Genomic DNA, 20,505 nt, shown 5'->3' on the forward strand with positions numbered 1-20,505 from the left:
TTCAACTTCCTTTGTTGACTCCATCCTTCTGGTTTGTTAGCACTGGCTAAATCCCAGGTCCCGCAGTTTAGTTTTTGACCACCTGCTCCTGCCCGCAGCGAAGTTACAACTGCCCGCTCCCGTGAGATTTGCGTTGGGTGCCGCGGGACCTGTGGGATCCTGATCCCAATGCAGTCCTCTAGTACAGTATTTTCAGTTGAATCACGAGATTAACAGTGTCATCTAGTGGCCTTAGTTGAAATGCAGCGTATTCTTCTGACAAAATTACATTGTATAAGTTGCTTTGGACTGTCGTAGGATCAGCCAGACGAGTAAAAAAACGAACAAAAACCCCCCCCCAGCAACTCATAGTCCAGGAAATACGGTATGTAACTTGTCCTAACATACCTCCAATTATGTCTAAACTGGCTCCATTTCAAGCCATGCGAAATAAATCGATTGTATTTCCTTAACATGCCCGTCAATGATGGAGAACATTTAGGGGGATTCCAAACAGACTTGCTCTTTTTACCCTTATTTTTTCCTCTTACAGTAATAAAAGAACAAGAATGATATATCAATTGCTAAGGAGCCTTCACATTGGGAACAGACACTGCATTTACGTGTCATTGAAAGAAAAACGACTTAAGAGTGTATGTTGTGCAAAACAGATGACTAAAATCTGTGGTTGGTGTTGATCAGTTAAATCTGTGGTTCAATCCAAGCTCTTTCCCTCCCCCACAATGCCTTTAAGCTGCTCTCTCACTTCCACAGCAGTCAAACAGTTCTGGGTGTGATCAGCGCCAGGCTCGGCCTGGACACAGCTGTCACCATTTTGTCCCCTCAGTGGGACCCGAAAGCCTGCCAGAAATTGGGAGGTGGGGAGTGGAAGCAACAGTGTAGGAGAGATGGAGGTTAGACTGAATGGAAAGAGAGTGCAGGAACTGTTGAGGGACGAGACATGGTTGCGATATATGTAAGACCGAAAACAACAAGTAGCAGCAAAACGACGGAAAACATGAGAAAGGAGCTCAAAGTTAAAGACGCCCGTGACGGTCAAAAAGGAGATGACTTATTTAAGAAATACCTCTCCCAAAATACACCGCACGAATATTCAACCCTCTCCCTGCCTTGCACTATTTGGAGTTTTACCAGTAAAGCAGCAACTGTCTGGACTTCAGCGTGGGGTGGTGGCCCTGGCCGCACTTCTTGCAAGACAGGACATTCTTTTAAATTGGAAATCGCCTGACACGTCACCATTCAGACACTGGGTTTGAGATCTGCCGATGTCTTTGAGTTTAGAAAAGATCAAATACTCACTTACGGGTAATTCCAACATTTTCTGTAGAATCTGGGACCCGTATGAAGCAAACCTGGCAAAGACTGATTTTTTAACAAATTCCTTCCCATGGTTTCCATGTAAAAGACGGGTTTCTGTCGTTTTCCCCTTCCCCCTCTCTTGTAAATGTACCATTATCCTCATTAGTGCTGTTATCGTTATTTCACTGTATAATCTGGCTATTTCTGTCTGCTTTGCGTATATACGTGCCCTTCACCATATTTCTAACTTGTCTGTCTGTACCTCTGTGCCTGTATAACTGACCGGCTATGTAATCATCTATGAACCTCAATTGTTCTTGTTCTGTTCGTGTTCTCCACTACAAAGTTGATTAAAAAATATATATCAGATTTGCTTTTTGTTTTCATCTATCCTGTTAATGACACAAAATTAATCAATAATCAAGTTGATTTACAAAAAAAAAAAAGGGGGGGTTTCTTCTTTTGCATTTGGCAACGTGCCGATTTGTAAGGCTGCAAGATTATGGCAAAAAGTATAAATTATGACAATTTTGCTAAACATTATGATTCACAATGGTTAGTCTTGGTTTCTGGAAACAAAAATACTTCACTGCACATTTGTAACTTATAACATTTGGTCTATCCACGTTTAACACTACTAATGACCACTTTTTTCCCCCAGAAATACTCTTTAGTGTTGGCCTCATTTCTCTTTCCCAGCTGTTCCTGCCACTTTTGGTCACACAGGTGAGTTCATGCTGCACCCTCAGAGGTTGTGATTGGTCAGGTGTGACAGAAGTGCTTGAGTCAACTACATGAGACCATTCAGGTGCATTGAAAATAATAATAATAATGGGTTACATTATATAGTGCTTTATCTAGACACCCAAAGCACCTCACACAACTTTAATGCTTCAATAAATTGTGGCAATATTAAATCCTTTGCAATTAACTGTGCAGGTGTTTCACCTACTCATAAGTTTCATTATTTCCCTTGCAGTTTGTGTCTTGCTTACAGTCCACTCTGACAAAACCCCAAACTTCGCTTTAAACTGTTTTTACACCTTGTTCATTTTGATGGGATGCTCATGCAGGCATTACAGTAAACTTCTCCCAACAGAAAACAAGTATGAGGGGAGCGGCAAAGTTATGCTTTCCAGTCCCGAGTAACACACTAAAGGATGAGTTATCGCTACCACATATAAACACAACGCTAACTGACCTCTACCCAAGAGATCCGCTTCAACAGCTGAGGGCCAGCAAAACTGACTTTCCCTGTTGAAATCCCGTTCCGATAGTCTTTGTATTGCCAAACAACATTCCTGTTAATTTATTCACTGTGTCTGTTGACCTTTCACGTTAGCGTTTTAAAAACCCAGAAACCCAACAAAGTCGTTTTACATGTGCCCATAAAATGAAAGCTTGAGCAAACATCGAGGTGCTTTAAATGTGTTGTTTATTTCTCTTTGGATCTTAGCACAATAAATACGATCAGATAACGGTGTTAAATGTGACTTTTCCCCTTGCTCCGAGTAATGCACTTGTGGGTTTATGATCTTATTACCGTGTGTGTGTAAACATACCCGTTTACCATTCTGGCAGGTAGTCGGTGATCTCCATTAGTCAAAGTCATTATGACAGAGCAGGCAAGGCACCCCGTCTCAGGTCAGGTCAGTTAATCACTAACTTGGTATCTCTCGCCTTCTTTCCTCTCCCCCCCCCCCCCCCTCTCTCTCTCTCTATCGAACATGCACAAGATGGCTGCCAGCGTTTTCTAGCCGTTGTCCTTTTCACGTGCCAAGTCTCGGCTCTCACAAATTGACGCAGACTTCACCGCTCAGCCACATTCTCTCTCCCCGCGTTTGTCATGTTGACATGCCGCGACTATGAAACACATCCATCTGAGCTCAAACCAGCACCTCTGTGTGACTACCTAGTAAGACAAGCCTCAAGTACATACTGAGAGACTACAAGATGGAGAGTCGGGGGGGGGGGGCAGCTAGTCGGGCTAAATGGAGATGAAGGCAAGTTAACAGTGAGTTTATAAGTGAGTGAAGAGGAAAAAAACAACATGTCATCACCTGTCTGACTAGGAGAGGAGCTGACGGAGTCCCGAATGGGAGCCATGCCTGGAAACAGAAAAAAGAGATGAAAGACTTTCAGACTGAAAGGAAAGAGAGGAAAAACAGGACTGGACCCAAAAAGAAAGGATAAATAAAGGCCGATCATTCAAAAACCACAGTGCAAACAGAAAGGGAAAGAGGTTAGATTTGAAGAGACCGTTCAAAGTGACAGTGAAGAAGAGTACAGCAGGACACAGACAGACAAGACACCCCGTCAGTAAAGTGGTATTCAAATTGCACAAGTGCACATTAGCATATGGACACAAAAAGTAATGTAAGCTGCACTGGGCAGACATCAACCTGCCTCATCTTCACCCATCCCCAATAGCAGGCTGCCATTTTCATAAAACTCATCCACAAAAAGAGCTGTCTTCTTTCTCTAAGCTTATTCTGAGCCAACCCAATTTGTACAGATTGCTTTGGCCGGAGCTTGAAGCTAATTAAATGAAACGTGAGCGCTGCGAGTCCCCTCAAACCCAAGAACAAGGATAGAATATTGTTGTTAATGGAGCCCACATCCGGGAAGAAAGCACCCTGTCACCTTTTTGCCCATTTAGTATATATGTTGTCAGATATATTGGGATGGAATTACAGATGGATGATTGGAGGAAGGAGAGGAGGAGCGAGAGAGAGAGAGAGAGAGAGAGAGAGAGAGAGAGAGAGAGAGAGAGAGAGAGAGAGAGAGCGAGAGAGAGAGCGAGTACTTTTGCTGAGTCTTTCATTGAGGACTGGATTTACAAACAGAGATACAAACACGGCTGAGAAAATGCAGCACATCTATTGCTGGTCTGGTTTACCTGTGAGTGTGGAGAGTGGCTGTGGCTCCTGCCCGGGAGTGAGGGCGCCCCCTGGCTGAGTGGAGGACAGCTGACCTCTGCTTCCCAGGGCGACAGGGGCAGGTCAAAAAGTCACGGCTCAGAGGACGCAGCCTCAGGGGTCACAGGCAAAGGGGCGGGGTTTGTCAGAGCGGGTGGCAGGCAGAGCAGGCCGCCTTGGCATCGCTGAGGACGTGCTGAACAGTGTGCGGTTGTGTGTGTGTGTGTGTGTGTGCGTGTGTGAATGCTTCTGCGCGTCTGTGCGTGTGCGTGGGGTGGGGGGGGTGTATGTGGTGTAGGGTTAGAACTGCCTGGACTTGATATGCGCTGGCACTGCAAGACAAAAAAAACAGGAAAAAAAAATCAGTGGAACATGAGTTTGGTTAGGTGACCATCTTAAACAGGATTTATGCTCAAACGGCATGATTCCACGCCGTCTTCTCATCTCGAGGTCTTGCCTTGCGAGGCTATAGGTGCACAGATGCATTTGACATGCAGTTTAGGTCTTGCTCATGGGCATCACTACGAGCTTTGTGAGCCAAGGTGACCTCGAAGCACTTTCTCTGTGCCACCTCCCTGAAACTGTTATAGTACTTTTGCAGAAGTATGATTCAGCCTTTACACATGAATGAGCCACAAGGTGGATCACCAATTCTGGGTAATCCGTCTTCTGAACATGCCAGGACACATTAAGTGACACCATCTAGAGGCAAACAACTTGAGTTTTGTTCATACTGTCGTCGGTTTCCCTTTACAAGCTTATACATAGTTGTGGCTCTCAAAGAGCTGCTCCGTCCTTGATGTGGACGGCTACTCCGTCTGCCCATCCCCAGAAGTCCATAACCTGGGTGTCATTCTGGACTCCACCCGCTCATTCGAGTCACAGATCAAATACATTACTAAAGCCGATTTCTTTCACCTCAAAAATATCCCCAGACTCCGGCCATCACTCTCAAGACTCCGTGGCAGAGACCCTCATCCATGCCTTCATCACCTCCCGTCTCGATTATTGCAACGGAGTCCTGTCTGGGGTACCTAGTACAACCCTAGACAGGCTTCAATATGTGCAGAACTCAGCTGCCAGGGTCCTCATCTGCACCAAGCCCTGGCAGCACATCACCCCCACCCTTGTTCACCTTCAGCTGCGCCCCATCAAGTTCCGCATTTCCTACAAAATCCTCCACCTCACCTACAAATCCCACCATGCCCTTGGCCCCTAGTGCCTATCAGACCTCACCGACCCCTGTATTCCATCCCAAAATCTAGGGTCCACAGTAACAGGCCTGCTTTCCATCCCCCACACCAGCCTGCAGACTTTTAGGGACAGAGCCTCCAGTGTGGCAGCCCCCACCCTTTAGAACTCTCTCCCGGCTCTGGCGACTTTCAAAAAACTACTGAAAACTCACTTGTTCATGAACTCTAGTCACTTCTATCATCCCTGGCAATCTTTGCTTTTTCTATTTTGGGTTTTTGTATTTGTTTTGTCTGCTCCACTATGGGAAAAGCATCCTGGAGTCCCTTGAAAGGCACTGTACAAATTTAAGTCGTCGTCATCATTAACAAAGTCCCTATGCAATCTTGCCACCGTTCAAATACACACCTTGTAAATAGGCTGGGAGGTCACGGGTCAAATGGAGAATGAGTCAGATCCAGATTAGAGGTAAATACAACCACAGCGAGAAAAAACTAGGGCTGTGTGCTGCACGTATCACGATACGGGGGTTACGATTCAATATATCGCGATACTGTAAGAAAGGCGATGTATTGCAATTTCACAGGCCTGTGTCCTTTGTGCTTATGCTACTTCCTGTCTCAAGTTTACGTTGTTGCATTGGAGTGGAAGAGTCAAATGGCTGAAGATGGATCACAACACTGTTATCTAGTGGTCGTGGGGTTACACACAACGCAAAACGTTTGTCACGAACCTTTACATGTAAACAATTCAAAACGGATGTAGTGGTCTTGAGAATCGATACGGTATCACAAAAGATAATATCGCGATGCTCGAGTGCATCGATACTTTTACACCCCTAGAGAAAAATACCCACACAAACAATTTACAGTAATTCTGTTCCAGTTGCTTTTTGTGTTGAATACGTATGTATATTGCATGTGTGTGTGTGTGTCTGAGCAAAAGGTGTGCAAGCTATTATCTCAACACTTGTCCCTTCTCAACCCATGTTCAGCACAGACAAACTTGTTTTTGTGAATTTAACCTCCTCACGGTAGGTTTAGTATGTGAGCAATCCTGAATATTTAAGAGACGAAGAGGCAGAGCGACGGCCCTATCCTCCTCTCTTTCTTGAAGTGGACTAGTGCGTATGGGTTAGACTAGATTACCACTTACACAACAGGCTTTCAATTGGCAACACGGCCCGGGGTCACCATGGCAACCAAAACCTCTTAACATGGGGGGGGGGTAGAGAAAGAATAAGAGCCGAGGAAAGGACTGATACAAAGAGTTTAAGAGAAGACGGACAGACATTCTTCAGACACAATGGGGGATGGAGTGTGTCTGACATTGAGGGGGTTGTAGTGTGTGTGCAAGTGTGTGCGGGTGTGTTTGGGGGGGGGGCCTCCCTTCAAGTTCAGTCTGGTAGGCTACGCCCCTGGGAACCATATGACTTGCCGGCTTATCTGCTGGCCCCCCTCACTCTGCAATCTCACACATTGTGTGTGTTTGTGTGTGTGTGTGTGTTCCTTGACCTTTCTTCAAGCAGGTTAGCTACCAGCATCAACTCTTCCTGCGTGCGGCTGTGGTGCACAGGCTATATATAGACCACCGGTTCAAATAGAGAAGGCTCTGTTCGCTAGCCACCCTGATAACAGAACAAACAACCCGGTGTTTGCACAAGGACCGAGTGCATGCTCACTCGGTGTTGAAGCACATGCCATGTGCAGCGGGAGCAGGCCTTTTTTACCTGTACGGCTGTCGTTCAATTTATGAAACAGATGCCACGTTATGTCATCGGTTAATCAGTAGCTTCGTTGTCACTGGCTATCCAGTTTAATGAAATACGGAGAGCCTAGATCCTAAACACAAAAACAAACGAGCGCCACAGTCTACGCTTAACCCGACCGCTTGGGGAGCAGGAATCTGTCTTAGCTTTTGATGGGCAGGGGGAATATCGCAAGGTGCTCTTCCCGTTACCTCTTTCCTACCTCAGTCTTGTCCATGGTAGCCACTGAGACCAGAGGCTTCAGTTCTGCATTAAACAACGTCATATATAGACTAAAGAAACACATGCCATCTTGGCCGGGGCCGAACTCCGCTGCTGATAACTGACAGCTACATTAGTTATTCAATGCCTGTGGAGAAAACTGGGCGTACAGCCAGCCACCGAGAACAGACATAAAGCCTGTGTGTAGCTACTTATACAACTTCTGGAACCAATCACACGCAGACTAGACAATGTCATCGCAACGAGAAAAACCTATTCCTTTAGGAAGCAGCGCTGCGCCTGGAATTCCTTTTCCAAGCGTGCGTCGCTAAATTAAAACAGAAATCGGAGAAATGGCACAGTGCTAAAAGATCAGAGGGGCTAAAATGGAGGCATTCCTCGGGCGACCGCAGCGTTTTAGAGCTGCTGGGTCCAGTCCAGCGTGCCGAACTGTTTACTTCCCTGAAGAGCTGACTAAACTATCCTACATGGAAACACCTCTGTCAACCCCAAGGCATCTGACTCGGGAGGGCAACACGAGGAAAAATAATTATCCTTATATGGGATAAAGTGCGACGCAAGTCAAACAAATGTTCAAGTAATTCTTCAGATAGTGTTAAGTTTAACTGGAAATCATCGACAATTGTGCAGATCACCAACCTTGTGTGTGTGTTTGTGTGTGTTTGTGTGTGCACAGAGACAGAGAACTTGACTTTTCCCTCCCCACTCTCCATACTTCCCCTCGGCTCCTTTCTTTCCCTCATCCCTTCCTTAACGTCCACGAGGAAGGGATTCTTTGTTTGTTTTTTTTCTCTCTCCGTCCCCTCACCCGCCTCCACCTCCTCTTCTGTTAAAGGAAACGGACGAGTCCTACCTATCGCCTCCATCAGGTACTGTGAGAGCGTTTGTATGAATGTAACTGTGTTCACGATCTCTGATCAGCACAGAGTACGGTCTGTTCCTCCCCCCGGACTTTCTCTTACCAGCCCTCACCACTGAGAAAAGCTTCCATGTGGGCCCCTGGAGCTGGCTGCAGTCTGACTACAGCTATCATCTTTCAGAGGCATACACCGATAGGACTGGGGGGGGGGGGGGTTTAGTGAAATGGAAGAGAAGAGAGCGAGAGAGCGAGAGAGAGAGAGAGAGAGAGAGAGAGAACTGGCTTGCCTGTCATCCAGGTTAATTTGAGAGGAATGCAGCTGCAGCTTCTAACATGTACAAGGAGAGAGGTCATCTTCTCCAAGTTAGCAGCGCAGGAATCCAGAACACTGTGTACTCCTTCCAACACGGCGAGGAGGCTAAGAAGCCATTCACGCCAATGCACCATGACGTCTGAACCGGTGAGGAACCGACTGACTGAAATGGCTAGCAACCCGGCCCAGCTAACACACGAGCAGCCCAACTTGGTTAGACATGCTAGCAGCTCAACTGGCTAACAACACTTGGAGCCCAGCTAACTTCATGCTGGAGGAACTCAATTCAACACGCAGAAAAACCAACCGATTGCATAGTCTACAAATCCAACTAGTTTAAAAAAAAATAAGCTGGCAGGCTAAATGCAAAGTACATTACTTTATAGAGGTACTCCACTTTCTACTTAAAATCTCAAACTACACTGATGGCTCCCCCGCTGTGTAATAGAGGAAGAATGGGGCACATTTTAAGAAGTAGCCTCGGTCAAGGCTTTGCTCTACCTGCAACCTCCAGTACAGCAAAAAGGGGGTTTTCTCCACTGTGGGCTTTAGTTGTTAAAACAAATTATATAATTTTGTGTGATGGCCCGGCGGCCTGTCCAGGGTGTCCCCGCCGCCTGCCGCCCAATGACTGCTGGGATAGGCTCCAGCATCCCCACGACCCTGAGAGCAGAATAAGCGGTTTGGATAATGGATGGATACTATGAGGGGGTACTCTCTTTATCTTGAGCGTAAGATGAAAATATTTATTTCAAACAAATGAACACATAACATTTATTTTGTTTAAACTAGTAAATGAGAAAGAGTCACACTCCTTTGACTATTTTTTTGTGGCATGTTCTGCCTTTATTGGATAGTGATAGTAGAGAGAGAGAGAGAGAGAGAGAGAGAGAGAGAGAGAGAGAGAGAGAGAGAGAGAGAGAGAGAGAGACACACAGGAAAGGCAGGGGAGAGAGGGGGGACATGCAGCAAAGGACCCGGGCCAGATTCAAACCCAGGCCACTGCGGTAAGGACTCAGTCTCATTGGGTACGCCCAGGTGAGCCAGCAGGGTGCGTCCACCCCCTGTAATGTTAATCCATCCATCCAATATCTGAACCGCTTATCCTGCTCTCAGGGTTGCGGAGATGTTGGAGGCTATCCCAGCAGTTATTGCGTGGTAGGTGGGGAGACACCCTGGGCCGACACACACACCCATTCATACCTACGGACCAGTTTAATACGGCCAATTCACTTGACCTACTTGTCTTTGGACTGTGGGAGGAAACCGGAGCCCCTGGAGGAAACCCACGCAGACACGGGGAGAACATGCAAACTCCACACAGAGGACGACCCACTAAGGTTGGACTACCCTGGGGCTCGAACCCAGGACCATCTTGCTGTGAGGCGACCGCGCTAACCACTGCATCACCGTGCCGCCTTGTAATGTTAATTTTAAGTGAAAATTTAGAACCACTCGAACCTATGCAGCCTATCTTGGTGTACCTTTTTTTTTTTTAGAACATGTTTCATTTAACCTTTACTAGAATGTTCAGATACTGAAACATCAAATGCTGACACCAATAAAAAGAGCAACACTCCAGCTAAAAGTTGAGATATCAAACTTGCTAGTCACACTGTCCCACTTAATCCATCAATGAGAAACGGTAAAGTCAAATCAGTCACCAAGTCAGACAGTTACTAAGTCAAACAGTCATCCATCCATTATCCAAACCGCTTGTCCTGCTCTCAGGGTCGCGGGGATGCTGGAGCCTATCCCAGCAGTCATTGGACGGCAGGTGGGGAGACACCCTGGACAGGCCGCCAGGCCATCACAGAGTCAGTCATTCTGTAAATACTTGAGCCAAATTACTTAAAAAGTGACTGACATAGCAATCAACCAGTCAGTATTCAGCATTCGTCTCTATTTATTCTGAACTTTGACATTGCTGCAATACCCCCAATAAGAGCAACGGAGGGCAGATTTGATGTAGAGGTTTGGCAAAACGTGTCACTAAAGACAAGGGAAACTGTGAAAAGGTGCTGGAAACCCATAAATCAAATTCACATGTGCAATATATCTTTTAAATCCTTCACCCAAAGTCAGATTTAAGGAGGCGCCTCCGGTGGATTTAACTTTGTGGAGTGCCAGATTTCAAACCTAACCATCAACAGGGAGACATATACTGCTCCGAGGTAAGTTAGCTACAGTTAGCCTAGCCTAGTCACCATGTTGATGTGACACTGAAGCTTTTGGAGGGGGGGGGTGGGGGGGGACTGGTAGCAGAGCTCATCTTGAAAAGTTTCTCAGACACAGCAACAGTAACTAAGGGAGGTAGGATTTGCAGAAATATCACAACTGCTCAGTTTCCTTTGAGGTGCACAAAACAGTGACCGGGTTTCGAGGGAAGACAATGTTGTCACAGCAACGTTCCTAAACACGCCGGATTCCTTCGGGCCTGTCCGAGCCTGACGACGTCAGTGAGAGCAGCACATGATATCCTGGCGTTGTGCAGCCCAGGACAGAAACACACAAGCAAAACTAATCTGGAGAGAAAAGCGCTGCAAGCATCATGCGGTCTGCACAGATTTTCCCACAAACACAGTCTTTTTTTCTTCCTTCTTCTTGTTTTAATGTACCCGCTTTCAAATGAACTGAGCAAGAAGGACCGGGGGGGGGGGGGTTCCCCAGAATGGTGTGATGAGGAAGGAACCAACCTAAAGCGAAAATGAAACATGTGCATTTTGTTATATTGCAATGTGCCCTTACATTTCCCATTTTGATAGAAATTAAAGAGGTGCCGATATACAGACCCTGGAGTGCCCCACTGGAATAAATGGTGATTTGTTTTTGTAAAAAAAAAAAAAAAATTTCCATTAAAAAAATAAAAATACAAAAGGGGCGTCCGGGTGGTGTGGTGGTCTATTCCGTTGCCTACCAACACGGGGATCGCCGGTTCGAATCCCCGTGTTACCTCCGGCTTGGTTGGGCGTCCCTACAGACACAATTGGCCGTGTCTGCGGGTGGGAAGCCGGATGTGGCTATGTGTCCCAGTCACTGCACTAGCGCGTCCTCTGGTCAGTCGGGGGCACCTGTTCAAGGGGGAGGAGGAACTGCGGAGAATAGCATGATCCTCCCACGTGCTACGTCCCCCTGGTGAAACTCCTCACTGTCAGGTGAAAAGAAACAGCTGGCGACTCCACATGTATGGGAGGAGACATGTGGTAGTCTGCAGCCCTCCCTGGATCAGCAGAGGGGGTGGAGCAGCAACTAGGACGGCTTGGTAGAGTGGGGTAATTGGGCGGGTACAATTGCGGAGAGAAGGGAAAATCCCCCCCAAAAAATATCAAAGATTTTGTTGACATTTAACACTAGAACGACCAGGACTTCACTCCTACCTAAAACGACCATGGGCGGTCAAAATTATGGCCAGTTTCTAAACTCTATATTCTGTCAAGATAAACACCCAGTTGAGATATTAATGCATTGCTTATGTTAATGTGTCTGTTATGAAACTGACACCAAAATTAACATTTTAACAACTTTAATACTATTTTTCAAACAATTTAAACTTCAGAGAAACATGTTTGAACTTGAATAGCAAAACTGAAGTGAAAATATTACCTGAAGAACAAAACGGAAAACACATATTGCTAATCTAACAAATGTAACAAGGCCTATAAAACGTGAAATGTGAAAAAAAATATTTAAATAACCACTGAAACAGTCCCAAACAACGACCGGAACTTAAAAACTACTAGAACGACATGGCAGTCATTTGACTGCCGGTTTTTAAACTCTATATTCCGTCAAGATAAATACCCAATTGAGATATTAATGCATTACATATGATAGTATGTCTGTTAAGAAACTAGCTGACACCAAAACTAACATTTTAACAACTTTAATACTATTTTTCAAACAATTTAAAACGCCTGTAAATACTGCAACGCCTCGGCGGTAGTCATGGTGCGTCTGTAACGGCGTCTGTAAGCAGACATGTTGGAAATAATCAAAAATCAAGTTTAGACTATTTCTCTGCACTGGAGGGCGCTAGTGTGTTCCTAGGACAGAGCAACGAACTTCACGAGGGAAATGACGCCACCAACACACGTCATAAATACCGACATGACGCGCACGATCACACGCAAATTACAGGTGGTCATTTTGACCGCTCATGGTCGTTTTAGGTAGATCTCATCATAACTTTTTGTTTGTGCAATTGATCTAAAAGTCATTTTAATGCAAATATATGCAATTTTAGGAGCATTTAGGGAGCGGCAGGTCTGTACCCCCCCCCACAAAGTTATTAAACTCTGAATATCCAAGCTCGTCCAGAGTTAAATAACACCAGTAAAGAGAACAGAATCAAGTAAAAAATCTCCTTGCATATGTAAAGACAATTAGGAAAAATAATCACTGATAGATTTAAGTGAGGTTTGATAGTGAAATTGTTTATTAATTGCCTTTATTAATTCATTAACATAAAAAAAAACTATTCTTACTACTGCCATGGTATGGTCCGGGGTCCACAGAAACAAGGCTGAGTGTGAGCTGACAATGTGGAGTCAGACTGTGTGCGAGATTGCAGACTGTGGGGGACTGGTCTGTGTGAGGGGGACAGCAGATAAGCCGAGAAGTCTTATGGTTCCCAGGGGCGTATCATACCAGGACTGTGACAGACAGACAGACAGACACACAGACAGATAGACACACACACACACACACACACACACACACACACACACACACACACACCTAGCTCATCAAGGGAAACTGTCCAAACCAGGTCCTGTTCAGACATTACCCATCATGACTTTGTTAGCAGTTTTTGTTTAGCCACGTGTTTTTATCAGGATGGGAACATCTGCCAAAAGCTGGTTAATTCTGCCTGTGACTGTCTGTGACTGGAGGGTTTGCCAACTTTCAATCCTGTTTGGAAAGTGACCAAAGGTCCTCCTCTATATGTAAAATCCCCTCACTAATCAAGTAGAAACACGTGTAAACCAAAATCACACTTTACATCCAGCTTGCAGGGCTGTGTACTGGTGAGAATCTGGCGATATGATACGTATCACGACACAGGGGCTACAATTCAATATATGGGGATACACTGGGATACTGTAAGCAAGGCGATATATCGCAGTTTCATAGGCCTGTGTTCTTTGTACTTATGCTACTTCCTGTCTCAGTTTATGTAGTTGGGTTGGAGTGGAAGAGTCAAATGGCTGAAGACAGATCACAACACTGTTATCGAGAGGTTGTGGGGTTACACACAACACAAAACGTCCGTCACGAACCTTTACATGTAAACAATTAAAAATGGATATAGTGGTTTTGAGAATCGATGCAGTATCACAGAATATAATATTGCGATACTCGAGTGTACTGATATTGTCTTACAACCATAGCAGATTGGTTGGAAGACACGTCCACCCAAATGAAAAGCAGAGTTGTGATGTACACTACCGTGTTATTGACTCTTGTACGAGTCGTGGCTCATGACTTCGTTTGAAAGTGTGGAAGTGTTGTTGACATTTCTCCAGTGAAAATGGCAGCCAAATAAGAACAGAAAAGAGCAGAATGAACAAAGTGAGCAAAAAAAAAAAAACTGATGGAAAAAATGTTCAATCATTTTGTGTTACACTGGCTGATCTCAGGGCATTTTCATATTGGGTACTACTGCTTCGTACCATGCCTGAGTATGACTGCCCCCACCCCACTGCTCCGCTCTCACATTAGTGACGTTGTTCCATACCCGAGTACTACATGTGCTGTGCGCATGTGCAGATTTCAGAGGACAAGGGCAGCGTTGAGAAATGCCATTTGGGGGGCGTCCGGGTAGCGTAGCGGTCTATTCCGTTGCCCACCAACACGGGAATCGCCGGTTCGAATCCCCGTGTTACCTACAGGCGTCCCTACAGACACAATTGGCCGTGTCCGTGGGTGGGAAGCCGGATGTGGGTATGTGTACTGGACGCTGCACTAGCGTCTCCTCTGGTCGGTCGGGACGCCTGTTCGGGCGGGGGGGGAATAGCGTGATCCGTCCACATGCTACGTCCCCCTGGCGAAACTCCTCACTGTCAGGTGAGAAGAAGCGGCTGGCGACTCCACATGTATGGGAGGAGGCATGTGGTAGTCTGCAGCCCTCCCCGGATCAGCAGAGGGTGTGGAGCAGCGACCGGGACGGTTTGGAAGAGCGGGGTAATTGGCCGGATACAATTGGGGAGAAAAGGGAGGAATATTAAAAAAAAGAAGAAGAAAAAAAGATACAAGATGACAAGAAAACAGAAACAAATAGAAACAAGAAAAATAGAAATAGAAGATAAAATAAGAAATAGAAATAAGAGTAAAATATGTAAACATCGATACTGTATTACTGCAGCACGAAACAAACAGCACAAACAAACACCCAGCAGGGTAAAACTGTTGAGAACTGTCATTTCAAATAAATTATAGGAAATCCAAGTCGTTACTTTATTTACTTGGTAAAACAGCTTGTGTTGCACTCTTCACTACAACACAGCAAATCATGTCCAAAAAAAATAAACGTGTATCCTCCCTGAGTGAGACGGTACACATTTAGGAGTGTGTAGGTGGGTGGGAGGACAGTAAACTGAGTCCAAGGTACACATATTTGTCTGCTGTGCCACGGAGGATCTTTCACCGAGATGTGTTTTTAATCTTGGAAGAACACCAGCTCTGCTACCTCTTAGCATGGTTTGACCTACGTATGCACGTGCACACACATGCACATGCACACACACACACACACACACACACACACACACACACACACACACACACACACACACAGGAGGCCAGGCTAATGGGGCTTGCATGAGGAGCCAAGGTCAGAAAGATAAGCACACAAGTTATCAGCAAACATGTCGACAAAAACACAGCGGTGGTACTAGATAGTAATAGATGTAGTACTAGTGGTAATCAGAATGCATGGGCATGTGCACCAAAGTTACAGCTCCACTACTCTGCAGAAGGATGTAATGAAGAGCAAATGACGCGAAATCACCCATAAAAACAGTGGTCTGCAACCAAAAACAGTGGTCTGCAACCCCAATGGGGAAAAACAAAACTTGTAAAAGTCACGCCGCTGCTGGATTCAAGATCCGGAAGACGGGTCTTGCTGCAGTGCTCATAAGTGTCTCTGGCAGCTGGAAACAAATGAATCCTGAGAACAAGACAACCAGATCTGAGAAATGAAATCCGTCCCAGATCGGCTCTAATGAACGCATCCGTTGCCACGCAAATTTCCTCTCCGAGAGGGCCATCGCAGAAAGAAATGGTTTCCAGCTCGTCCAAGGGTTTATAAAACGAAGACTAATAACTCCTGAGCTGTCGCTTCAGACTAACACACACACACACACACACACACACACACACACACACACACACACACACACACACACACACACACAGCAAGTCTAGTTGTGGCCCTGAGCTGCCGAGCGAGGAGAGAGGGAGCAAGCAAGACAGTGAAGAAGGGACAGCAAGAGTGGGGGAGCAAGAAGCCACACACAGAGACAGAGACAGACAGAGACAGAACGACATAGAGAGACACACAGACAGAGACAGACAGACAGAGAGACAGAGAAACAGAAAGAGAGACAGACAGACAGACAGAGAGACAGACAGACAGAGAGATAGACAAGACAGACAGACAGAGAGACAGAGAAACAGACAGAGAGACAGACAGACAGAGAGATAGACAAGACAGACAGACAGAGAAACACAAAGAGAGACAGACAGACAGACAGAGAGAGTGAGAGAGCGAGAGAAAGAGATTGTGTCAGCGAAACACATTATCAAACATCCTCCCCATTCTAGCAATGACAATAGCTTCAGCTGAAGACAGAGCTCTGTAACAATGGCAGGCCGGTGAAGACAGAGCTCTGTAACAGTGGCAGGCCGGGGAAGATAGAGCTCTGTAACAGTGGCAGGCCGGTGAAGACAGAGCTCTGTAACAGTGGCAGGCCGGTGAAGACAGAGCTCTGTAACAGTGGCAGGCCGGTGAAGACAGAGCTCTGTAACAGTGGCAGGCCGGGGAAGATAGAGCTCTGTAACAGTTGCAGGCCGGTGAAAACAGAGCTCTGTAACAGTGGCAGGCCGGTGAAGACAGAGATCTGTAACAGTGGCAGGCCGGTGAAGACAGAGCTCTGTAACAGTGGCAGGCCGGTGAAGACAGAGCTCTGTAACAGTGGCAGGCCGGGGAAGACAGAGCTCTGTAACAGTGGCAGGCCGGGGAAGACAGAGCTCTGTAACAGTGGCAGGCCGGGGAAGATAGAGCTCTGTAACAGTGGCAGGCCGGGGAAGATAGAGCTCTGTAACAGTTGCAGGCCGGGGAAGACAGAGCTCTGTAACAGTGGCAGGCCGGTGAAGACAGAGTTCTGTAACAGTGGCAGGCCGGTGAAGACAGAGCTCTGTAACAGTGGCAGGCCGGGGAAGATAGAGCTCTGTAACAGTGGCAGGCCGGTGAAGACAGAGCTCTGTAACAGTGGCAGGCCGGTGAAGACAGAGCTCACTAACAGTGGCAGGCCGGTGAAGACAGAGTTCTGTAACAGTGGCAGGCCGGTGAAGACAGAGCTCTGTAACAGTGGCAGGCCGGTGAAGACAGAGCTCTGTAACAGTGGCAGGCCGGGGAAGATAGAGCTCTGTAACAGTGGCAGGCCGGGGAAGATAGAGCTCTGTAACAGTTGCAGGCCGGGGAAGACAGAGCTCTGTAACAGTGGCAGGCCGGTGAAGACAGAGCTCTGTAACAGTGGCAGGCCGGGGAAGATAGAGCTCTGTAACAGTGGCAGGCCGGTGAAGACAGAGCTCTGTAACAGTGGCAGGCCGGTGAAGACAGAGCTCACTAACAGTGGCAGGCCGGTGAAGACAGAGTTCTGTAACAGTGGCAGGCCGGTGAAGACAGAGCTCTGCAATAGTGGCAGGCCGGTGAAGACAGAGCTCTGTAACAGTGGCAGGCCGGGGAAGATAGAGCTCTGTAACAGTGGCAGGCCGGGGAAGATAGAGCTCTGTAACAGTGGCAGGCCGGTGAAGACAGAGCTCTGTAACAGTGGCAGGCCGGGGAAGATAGAGCTCTGTAACAGTGGCAGGCCGGGGAAGATAGAGCTCTGTAACAGTGGCAGGCCGGTGAAGACAGAGCTCTGTAACAGTGGCAGGCCGGTGAAGACAGAGCTCTGTAACAGTAGCAGGCCGGTGAAGACAGAGCTCTGTAACAGTGGCAGGCCGGTGAAGACAGAGCTCTGTACCAGTGGCAGGCCGGTGAAGATAGAGCTCTGTAACAGTGGCAGGCCAGTGAAGACAGAGCTCTGTACCAGTGGTAGGCCAGTGAAGACAGAGCTCTGTAAAATCGGCAGGCCGTTGAGGACATGTTGGTAGGCAACGGAATAGACCGTCACGCTACCTGGACGCCCGATGTTTTGATTTCTGACCTCCTGGAGCACAATTCTGTTGCTATGTGGTATTTATTGTCAACATCAGCTCCACTTCGTGTGTAGTAATGGACGGGGGTGGGGGATCGATACAGCATAGTATCAGTATATTTTGCATGGCAATACTGTATCGATACATGGACACCAAGTATCAATATTTCTTTTTATATATATATATTAATTAATTTAATTTCAATTTAACAGTAATTTACTTTCAAATTCCCCGGTTGCATTGTTCAAAATACATGTGATAGTACAGTAGTCCACACACGTTAAGTAGTACAGTAGTACACACGTTTGCATTCAGTTAAGCTGGACTATGTAGACTGTAATACAGGTTTGTCAGGTGCATGCAACATTTATGACGGGGTGTTATGACAGTTTTGATCAGTGTCTGTTTGACAATCCCATTTTGCTGCAATAAAAATGACTGAAGTGAAAGGAACACACTGCAAACATCGCACTATGTCACAAAATATGTATTCCAATACTCAGCGTATAGCAAAATGTTTAAAATCAAAATACAGAGGCGTCCGGGTAGCATAGTGGTCTATTCCGTTGCCTACTAACACGGGGATTGCCGGTTCGAATCCCCATGTTACCTCCAGCTTGGACAGGCTTCCCTACAGAAACAATTGGCCATGTCTGCGGGTGGGAAACCGGACGTGGGTATGTGTCCTGGTCGCTGCACTAGCGCCTCCTCTGGATGGTCGGGCCGCCTGTTCGGGGGGGAGGGGGAACTGGGGGGAATAGTGTGATCCTCCCACGCGCTACATCCCCCTGGCGAAACTCCTCACTGTCAGGTGAAAAGAAGTGGCTGGTGACTCCACATGGATCGGAGGAGGCATGTGGTAGTCTGCAGCCCTCCCTGGATCTGCAGAGGGGGTGGAGCAGCGACCGGGACGGCTCAGACGAGTGGGGTAATTGGCCAGGTACCATTGGGGAGAAAAAGGGAGGAAAAAAAAGCCAAATAAAATTACTACTGTATCGTCACTGAAGTGTTGTGGTAATATCGTATCGCGGGGCCTCTGGTGAGTCCCACCACAAGTGTGTAGTAATGTAGTTGGTGCTTGGCAACATCCCTTTATCAAACTTTCTGTCGTTCGACACGATTAAGAAGATGCCAAATGCTGAATCACAGGCACACAATTTCTTGTAGTAGAATAACTGCACAGCTAATCAGAGCTTGGTGTCCCAATAGCAGGAGCTGCTGATCGTCCAAAAAGACAGACCAGACGGAGGGAGAGTAAGTTTAAAGCAGAAAATCAATAATAATGACACAAGCAACCAGACCTTCCCACATACTGACAGACATGCTCCGAAGTGTGTAAGTTTTTGTGCATTTCTTAGCGAGTATCACACAGGAGCTCTCTGTGCTTAAAATAGCTTAATGACTGCAGGGCTTCGAAGAAAGTCATTCCTGTTTAGTGTGAACTGTTCTTAGAGCGGTTAATTAGTCTCAAAACCTGCACACATAATAACCAGGCGCGTACACGTGATACAAGTGCACAAAACAGTATCCGCGAGCATGAAAGCATCCTCGCAGGGGAGCATTTCTGCTCCACGTGCACAAATGTGGTCCCGCAAGCATGGGAGCAAGTAAGTCTTACACCAAGTTCACATCTTTCAGAGATCCCATTTTAATACTGTTTGACAGAGTATTACAGTACATACAGTAAACGAAATCTCATCTCATCATCAGCCGCTTCTCCGGGGTCGGGTCGCGGTGGCAGCAAGCTAAGTAGGGCACTCCAGACGTCCCTCTCCCCAGCAACGCCCTCCAGCTCCTCCTGGGGGATCCCAAGGCATTCCAAGGCCAGATTGGACATGTAGTCACTCTAGCAAGTTCTGGGTCTACTGCGGGGTCTTCTCCCAGTTGGACGTGTCCAGAAAACCTCCAAAGGAAGGTGCTCAGGAGGCATCCTAATCAGATGCCCGAACCACCTCAAATGGCTCCTTTCGACGCGAAGGAGCAGCGGCTCTACTCCAAGCTTCTTCCAGATGTCCGAGCTCCTCACCCTATCTCTAAGGCTGAGCCCAGACACCCTACGGAGGAAACTCATTTCAGCCAATTGTATCCGCGATCTTACCCTTTCGGTCACTACCCAAAGCTCGTGACCATAGGCGAGGACCGGAACGAAGATTGACTGGTAAATTGAGAGCTTTGCCTCCCGGCTCAGCTCCCTCTTCACCGAATGTAAATGAAATCAATACCTTCAAGCAATAGTAAAATGGGACCTCTGTAAGACGTGAACTTAGTGTAAGACTTACTTGTTCCGACATTCATGGGGCCATTTTCATCGTTGTTCTCTCAGGCAACTGCCTGTCTTCGACTGTGTCAGTGATCAAACCAAACAGCCAATCAAGGTCATTGTCAGTATTCAAAGTGACCAATCAAAGGAGCGGAGACATCAGCTACTGTTTATTCCATCCCCACCTCCAAAGTCTTAAAAGTCAACTTGACAAGTGAGCAAGCGTTGAGTAGTTGTGAGCGGGTAGGGGGG

At 46.8% G+C, this 20,505-nt stretch overlaps 1 protein-coding gene across 1 annotated transcript in view; it reads right to left on the minus strand.

Moving 5' to 3' along the window:
* LOC130119284 (trinucleotide repeat-containing gene 6A protein-like) overlaps positions 1 to 20,505 on the minus strand; it is a 71,267-nt gene that overhangs the window by 31,691 nt on the left and 19,071 nt on the right. Inside the window, exons 4-5 of the mRNA XM_056287740.1 lie at positions 4,199 to 4,549; positions 3,360 to 3,407 (exon numbers count right to left, since the gene is read on the minus strand). Coding sequence (XP_056143715.1) covers positions 3,360 to 3,405 — 46 coding nt within the window. The 5' untranslated portion in view covers positions 3,406 to 3,407; positions 4,199 to 4,549. The remainder of the gene's footprint in view (positions 1 to 3,359; positions 3,408 to 4,198; positions 4,550 to 20,505) is intronic.

Source organism: Lampris incognitus, chromosome 10 (assembly GCF_029633865.1).
Source record: "Lampris incognitus isolate fLamInc1 chromosome 10, fLamInc1.hap2, whole genome shotgun sequence".
In the NCBI taxonomy this organism is placed as follows: domain Eukaryota; kingdom Metazoa; phylum Chordata; class Actinopteri; order Lampriformes; family Lampridae; genus Lampris; species Lampris incognitus.